This window comes from Phocoena phocoena, chromosome 10, assembly GCF_963924675.1.
Source record: "Phocoena phocoena chromosome 10, mPhoPho1.1, whole genome shotgun sequence".
Classification (NCBI taxonomy): domain Eukaryota; kingdom Metazoa; phylum Chordata; class Mammalia; order Artiodactyla; family Phocoenidae; genus Phocoena; species Phocoena phocoena.
This window is the reverse complement of record NC_089228.1, coordinates 84,471,980-84,480,192: the sequence shown is the minus strand read 5'-3', so window position 1 is coordinate 84,480,192 and position 8,213 is coordinate 84,471,980. Positions and strand designations below refer to the sequence as shown.

General features: G+C 42.6%; 2 protein-coding genes across 2 annotated transcripts; both read left to right on the top strand.

Annotated features, from left to right (window-relative positions):
* Window positions 1-2,067: 2,067 nt before the first annotated feature.
* Window positions 2,068-2,727, top strand: LOC136129205 (histone H1.4). The gene has a single exon (XM_065885370.1). The coding sequence runs from the start codon at window positions 2,068-2,070 to the stop codon at window positions 2,725-2,727; it is 660 nt and encodes a 219-aa protein (XP_065741442.1).
* A 1,079-nt stretch (window positions 2,728-3,806) lies between these two features.
* On the top strand, window positions 3,807-4,262 carry LOC136128776 (histone H2B type 1-M). The gene has a single exon (XM_065884662.1). The coding sequence runs from the start codon at window positions 3,877-3,879 to the stop codon at window positions 4,255-4,257; it is 381 nt and encodes a 126-aa protein (XP_065740734.1). The 5' UTR covers window positions 3,807-3,876; the 3' UTR covers window positions 4,258-4,262.
* Window positions 4,263-8,213: the final 3,951 nt, after the last annotated feature.

Genomic DNA, 8,213 nt, shown 5'->3' with positions numbered 1-8,213 from the left:
ACTGCAACATAGGAGATGAGCATAGATGAGTTAAAAGATCCCAGAATTTGAAGAATTTAAGTACCTCCAAATCAGAAGTCGTTAGGGATACATAGAAAAAATTGAGGTATTTGAGAGAAAATTCCAGTGTGCTCTGCAAATTTCAACTATGTAGGGGAGTGGTTTTGTTTGTCATTGCAAATGGGCATAACCCCACTGCCCTGGGATTAAAGTGCCCATAAAATCAATTTCTGTAGTAACCGTCAATTGGTCTGTGTTGGAGCCTAATCCCCTCCCTTTTTATTTTAATATATGACAAAGCGCATATTTATTTTTCACTAGCATGCACAAATTACATTGAAAATGTTTACATATTAAGGCTTTAAAAATATTGATAATTTATATGTCTTTTATACCAGATTCAGCGTTAATTTAAACAAGACTCTTTTGAGACATTTCGTTAATGTTGAATCAAAGATCTGTATTCTTTTATTTCAGTAGTAGAGTCTGTTGTGTGTGAAGAAAATTGGGGGAATGGAACTAAAAATTAATGTGATGTCAAATGCCATGTTACAACCAGCTACACCCACAGAATTGTATCCTATCACCTTATAGCACTGGCCAAAATTTCAAGTCTTTCAAGTACATGGCTTGCAGTTTTTAAAGACAATTCCGTCCAGATCATTTTCCAGGAATAATTCCTTTAGTTGGGTTTTCATTGCCAACGTGTACACTTTGGTGATTGCCAATATGTACTACCTAAATAAAACCACTTTTTCAAAGGCCTTGCAAAGGGTGTCTTCAGAGGACAAAAACTTAACGTGGATGGTCCCTCAAAGCTCTGCTTCCGAGCTGGAAATCTGAACTTGTCATTCGATCCTACACGGAACTTATTTTCTTTTTGATGGAGCTCTGGGAAGCATAGGACCATAATCTTCATGAGTGAAGCCATATTTGCTGTGTGGACTAGTCATTCATCAGTTATTCAGTGATAACAGGATCTGGGTTTCTCCAGTAAAGGGAATAGATATGTTATAACCTACAGTTTCCATTTAGTTCCCCTTATGATCAACGCTTGAATTCCAATTCTAAAGAGTATATTTCTATTTGATCCTGAAGCATATGCCAAAAGAACTCACCAAGACTGCAAACAAATTCTTCCAAGTGCGCCTCCGCTTCCAGTGACTTCATAGAAAACATCTGCGTGTTATTTGAAAATTAATCCTTTTCCATCTGTGTATCCTGTGTTTTGGACTCCCTTTCCTTCCCAAATATCCTGAATTCAAGGTATCTAAACTCATGGAGCAGTTGTCCAGAGGAGGAGAAGCAACCGCCCCTCCCCCAACCCCTGGGAGCAGACAGGAAAAGAATTATCCTAAGGAATTGTTTAAAAACCCAGACGCAACAGAAAGAAATAAAACCATGGCTGCATACGTTGATGTCCCAGGGGTCCAACATTTAACCTCATATGGGCAATAATTTGTTTAGCATTAAACTAAACCAGTTTGATGAACTCAAATGCCCTCGGCTCAATAGACAGGACTCTCAGAGGAGCCTGTGTTACTTCCCTCACTTAAGTGCAGATTTGTAATAAAAATCCTAATGCCAGTTACATGCTTTTTGGACCTATAAGAACCTAACCACTTGGAGAATCATATTTGAGAGGTCAGAAAACTCCACAGTTAAAGATCGGTTTATAATTTACGAAGAAAATAGAAAGTTTTGTTTCTCTGAGTTGAAATTTGACAAGCACGGCGGGAAATATTGCTGGGTTTTGGCATAAGGTTTTGTGCTTTCCTCATAATTTGAGACCTGAGTGAAGCCTGAGACTTCGGGGATCATTTTCTAGGAAAAATCGGGCAATTCAGTGCAGAGAATTTTGATATTTTTGTCATTTTTTGAGGTGTAACAAACACAACTCGGGATCCGAGAGGACACTCTGAGGCTGCCAGCGAGGCGGGCTGGACAGCGCACCAATCACGGCGCAGCTCCGCCCTATATAAACGGGCGGGCGCAGCGGCGCGGCCCGAGTCCCGGCCAGTGCCTCTGCTTCCGGCTCGAATTGCTTTCCCAACAATCGCCTTCAACATGTCCGAGACTGCGCCCGCCGCGCCTGCCGCACCGGCCCCTGCAGAGAAGACGCCGGTGAAAAAGAAGGCCCGTAAGGCTGCAGGTGCCGCAAAGCGCAAAGCGTCTGGGCCCCCGGTGTCCGAGCTCATCACCAAGGCTGTCGCCGCCTCCAAGGAGCGCAGCGGCGTGTCTCTGGCTGCGCTCAAGAAGGCGCTGGCGGCCGCGGGCTACGATGTAGAAAAGAATAACAGTCGGATCAAGCTGGGTCTCAAGAGCTTGGTGAGCAAGGGCACTCTGGTACAGACCAAGGGCACCGGTGCCTCGGGTTCTTTCAAGCTGAACAGGAAGGCGGCCACCGGGGAGGCTAAGCCCAAAGCCAAGAAGGCGGGCGCGGCCAAGCCCAAGAAGCCCGCAGGAGGGGCTAAGAAGCCCAAGAAGGCGACGGGGGCGGCCACCCCCAAGAAGAGCGCCAAGAAGACCCCAAAGAAGGCGAAGAAGCCTGTCGCGGCTGCAGGAGCCAAAAAAGCAAAGAGTCCGAAAAAAGCGAAAGCAGCCAAGCCGAAGAAGGCGCCCAAGAGCCCAGCGAAAGCTAAGGCGGTGAAGCCCAAGGCGGCTAAACCAAAGACCGCCAAACCTAAGGCAGCCAAGCCAAAGAAGGCGGCAGCCAAGAAGAAATAGGAAGTTTCTTTGGCCTAAGGCTTAGAAGCTCGACACAACCCAAAGGCTCTTTTCAGAGCCACCCAAAGATATCAGGAAAAGAGCTGTTGGCACGTTTTAAGGGGGCGTGGTTAGGAGTGAAAGGCTGCAAGTGAGGGGTGGCCTTCCCCGGGGTGGGTCTTGATGGCCTCCGCTGTAGTACGTGACAGTTCCTAAAGGGAAGACTGGCCAGCGGTTAGACTGGCCAGGGAACAGGCCTGAGCGTAAGCTTGTTTTAGGCTCCAGTGTGCGGAGGGTGGAGACCGCTGGTTGAAAGTTAGTCCTCACTTCGCCCCAAAGGGCGCAGTAAGGGAGAGCACAAACTCAGGGGCAGGAAGTCTCCCCCTACTGTATCAGACACTACGTTCTGTAGGTGTCTGCAGACCACTAAAGTGAAATTTAAATGTTTACCCCATTGCACTAAAGATGGTTTATCATTTAATGAGCCACTTACATTTTCTTTGCTTAACAAGGGCATGCCGACAGGCAAAACTGGCACGTTTGCGGGAAAAATACTCCCAAGTATTTTAGGCATTATGGTTAATAAGTAACAAAAATTATCAGGACTTCTGATAGAGGACGAAGAGGTTAAGAATTGTGAACTTTTAAGAGGGTGACCCAGCCCAGCACGTTATGTGCAGGTAGTGGTTACTTATTAGTTAGATGCCCAGGGCGCGGGGTAATGCGTTTACGAGCTTGTCCACCAGCTCCAGCTGGACATTAACACGGTGACTAGTTGCGGGGCCCGAACCAATGCACTAAGTTATCCAAAGGAACAGAGAAGTTGCTTTCAGTTACTAACTTAAAGCGAGCGTGTTGTCATTTCCTTTTATCTGCTTGCTGTGAAATACACCGTGCAGGTGCTTCAAAAGGCTATTTGTACTAGCTATGGGTAGTCTAGTCTAGGCCCGTCTGATTGGGTCAAAGCACACTAACTAAACAGCCAATGAAAAGGTAGACCTGCTAGTATCATTTACATTCCTGTTTGTGACGCCACAATAAAATTAATCCAATCATGAGCGAAATCTTACTAACCTAATTTGAATACCGCATCTATAAGTAAATGTGGCCCCAGCGGGGGCGCCTCTTTTCCCAGGTGTTAGCGTTAGTGTTCGAATTTTTAACGCTACAATGCCTGAACCCACCAAGTCCGCTCCGGCCCCGAAGAAGGGCTCCAAGAAGGCGGTGACCAAGGCGCAGAAGAAGGATGGCAAGAAGCGCAAGCGCAGTCGCAAGGAGAGTTACTCCGTGTACGTGTATAAGGTGCTGAAGCAGGTCCACCCGGACACCGGCATCTCGTCCAAGGCTATGGGCATCATGAACTCGTTCGTCAACGACATCTTCGAGCGCATTGCGGGCGAGGCGTCGCGCCTGGCGCATTATAACAAGCGCTCGACCATCACTTCCAGAGAGATCCAGACGGCCGTGCGCCTGCTGCTGCCCGGGGAGCTGGCCAAGCACGCCGTGTCTGAGGGCACCAAGGCTGTCACCAAGTACACCAGCTCCAAGTAAACTTGCCAAGTAAGCGTCTTTACACCTAACCCCAAAGGCTCTTTTAAGAGCCACGCATGCTTTCAGCAGATGAGTTGTAATCCTTTCATTCCAAAGGCTATTTCCGGATGTCTCCTGCCAAATTTAAAGCTTCACTACTGTCCTTTAATACAGCCGCGGAGAAAATACTTATGAGGAACTTAGAAAATAACAATATGTGCCGTTAATTGCGCGCTCACTATGGGCAAGTACACTTCCATAGAGCCATGATACCACATAACCAGATACCAATTTGCACTGAAAATGCCATTTCAAGTGTGCAGCTTTCCTCTTCGTGTGTAGGTCTCCAAGTTGATCCTAAGGTTGATCCGGAATTTGGCGATGACCCCTTACCCAGAGCACGAAGGCGCATGCTCTGACTTCATTCTGCTCGGAGCTTTTCCGTTTCTTTCCCTTTTTAAAAAAAATAACAAACATATAGACATGTATTTCTGGGGAAAATGCTGAAGGAAATGGGAGTTTTCACTGAAATGTTACACAGGTTTTTCTGGTTTTCTTGCTTTGTAATTGGTGCAGTTTCTGCTTGAAGCTCTGAGCAGCGGGTGGGGGAGGGAGAAGGAGGAGCCTAGGCACCGAGGAAAGGGAAAGGGAAGCCTTCAAACCCTGTCGTATCTTCTTTCCCAGAAAGTCATATTTAATTTATAGTCCTTTGGGGGCAGCATTCAGCTTTAAAGTCCTCTGAGTCACAAGAGGGAAGCACACTACTCAATCAGTTAAGGCGCCTGATTAAGGCCTGAGGCCCCCTTTTCAGCACCCTCTCCGCTTTACCGGATGTCCCAGAGCGTCAAGGACGGAGAGGAAGTAGAATGAGAAGGAAAGCCTTTTCTGGCCGGTAGGATAGGGGTAAAGGTTTTCACTGCTGAGGAATAGATTCTGTCGGGAAGATAAATCTCTGAAAAGAGGTCCAGAGGGGCTGGGAGGGAGTGGCCGGGAGGAGAGGAATCAATGGTCAGAGGTCACCAAGAAAATTGCCAGGTAGATGAGGCTGGGCTGGGGAATGAAGTGCTGGTTGAGATGGAAAATTTAGGTGGAGGGTATTGTTGGCTGAGGGAGGAATGAATTTAGAAACTCTAGGGTTCTCACGATCTCCCAAAGAAACAGGGATTCATGGATTATGGGGATAGATTTTCCATAATATGGCAAGCTGGGTACTTGGATGAACGATTAAAATCCAGAATAATATTTTTTTTTATTTATAAAAGCAAGGAAGAGCCACCACAAAACTAAGGAACTCTCGGTCCCAGGGGCTTGGCCCACGTGAAACCGCAAGCACCACAGCTGACTTCACCCAAACCTGCGCTTTGTTTTTTAGGGTGTTATGTGACGCCTGGCCATGGTGGGGAGCATGATAAGAACTCTTTCCCAGTGAAGCTGAGACACCAGACCAAAATGAACTAGAAATAAACACACAAACACACTCACCATAGATGATGGCAAACAGTCTGCCCTGAACGTTGGTGCTGAGTAGATTCCACTGCTGAGAATTTGGACTACAAGCCAGACTTCACACTTACTTGTTTCAGCTTTAATACCACAAGGATTCAAAACAGGCTGAGAATTTAATTTAAGGATATCCCAAACTGGTCTGGTGCCCCTGAGCACCTGGTAAAAGCAAATACAAATCCTCTCTGGAAGAATAAGCTTCATTTTAGGCCTCAATAAATCTTCACAGATAAATATCCAAGAAAATGAATGAGCGGCTTCACAACCGAAATTAACCAAACACACCATGAAATAAGGCACCATGACCAAGAGCAACAGACAATGAAAACAAAAGCACAAATTAACAGATACAGACTTCAAGTGCCTAACTTTAATATCTTAAAAAAAAAAATATGTGCGGGATTAAGAGAATACAAAGAATGATCACATAGATTTGAAAAAAACAAATAGAAATTCTAGAAATATATATACATTTATTTCTAGAATTTCTATTTGTTTTCTATAGAAACAAATGTTACTATTCTATAATTAATTATATATAATATATATAAATATAATATAAACATAAATTTATATAATACATATAAAATTATATATAACAAGTTATATATATACATATAAAATTATAACAGAACTGAAATTAAAAGCTTACTGGATGATTTTAATAGCCAATTGGACCCAGCTGAAGAATTTTCATGAATTATATAACCAGATCACAAGGAATTATCCAAAATGAAAAGAGACGAATGTAAAAGTGAGTTTAAGAGATCTGGAATTAGTAGTAAAATTGTCTGGCATGCATCTAATCATAGTAGCAGGACACGCAGAAAATGATGCAGATGTGAGATTCAAATGATCATGGCTGACAGTTTTTTAGAATTGATGGATTACTCATACAATGAAAAATAAATGTAGTGAAAAATGATACAACAGAAAGGGTTACTGTGTGACACTAAACTAAGCCATATACATTCTTACAACAAATATAATGCTGATTTTCATAGGGTTGTGCCTTCTAATCTGTGTGGACACGTGGCATCAGACCAAAGCACTGTTTGAAATTCTTGAGGGGAGAGGACTTGAGTGATTGATTATTTACATGCATTTTGTATCTAGCTAAAAATTCTGTTAATGCTAATCCATATTTAATGGACTATCTTGATTTTCATTGCATATAACACTGTCATTAGCAAATAAAAAATCTTTGATATTCTTTCCAATAACAATTTCTCTTAATCTCTTTTATCTTGTTATTGTGTTAACTAAAATCACAAACTATTTCATATTAGACATGCTATTAGATGTCACCATCTTTTTTCTCCTTTTCATGGAAATAGCTTTGGTAGTTCATTATTTATAATAATACCTGTGTGTGTGAGCACGTGTGTGTGTGAGAGAGTAGTCTTTATTGTGCCAATGTAGTTTCCTTTTAATTCTTTTTTAAGAGTTTTTATTAGGAATGATTTATGAAGTTTTGTCATCTGATGAAATAATGTCCTTTTACTCCTTTAACCTTTTGCAGTAAAGTACATGTAGATTTTCTAATGTTAATCTATGCTTCCAGTCCTAGGACAAATCTTATTTGGTCATGTTGTATTATTATCTTAAATAATGGCTGGATAAATTTTAATATTTTACATGGATTTTAAAAATCTCTACTATTCATATTTAAATCATTCTATGATTTTCTCTTTTGGGTTTACCTTCATCAGATTTTGTCCTTAAGGTTATGGTAGCTTCATAAACTTCACTGTAGGGCTCTCCTTTATTATTTACTCCTTTATAATAAATTATCCCCAAACTGAGCAGCTTAAATCAATGGACATTTATTATCTCATTCAGTTTCTGTGATCAGGAATCCAGAAGTGACTTAGCTGGGTGGTTATGACTCAGGGTCTCTCAGGAGGTTGAAGTCAAGATGTAAGCATAGGCTGCAGTCATCTGGAGCATAGGCTCCAGACTGTAGCTGGAGGATTCCCTTCCAAGATGGCTTGAATGCCATCTTGGATGCCAGACAAGTTCCTAGTGGCTGGTGGCAGGAGGAACTCAGCTCCTTGCCACATGGACCTCTCTGGAGGGCTAAATGGCGCTTCAAAACACGTTAGCTGTTATCCCACAGAAAGAGAAATTATATAGAGAAAGAGAGTGCCAGGAATGCCTTCTGCGACCTAGTTTTGAACATCACACACTGACGCTTCTGCCACTTTCTATTCTTTAGAAGCAAGTCACTTAAACCTAGCATATATTCAGAAGGGGAATTAGAATCCACTTTTGAGGTAAGGATATTTTAAAAATTTGTGGACATACTTTAAAACCACCACATCATTCTTTTTATGCTTTAAATACTTGAATGTAAAAAGTATTTGTGCTTTAAAGATTAGATAGAAATAAGTTGTAAAATCACCTGAACTTAATACCTTTATGCTTGGTAGATTTTTAGGAATTCCAGCAACCTAGACTATAATAGACCACTA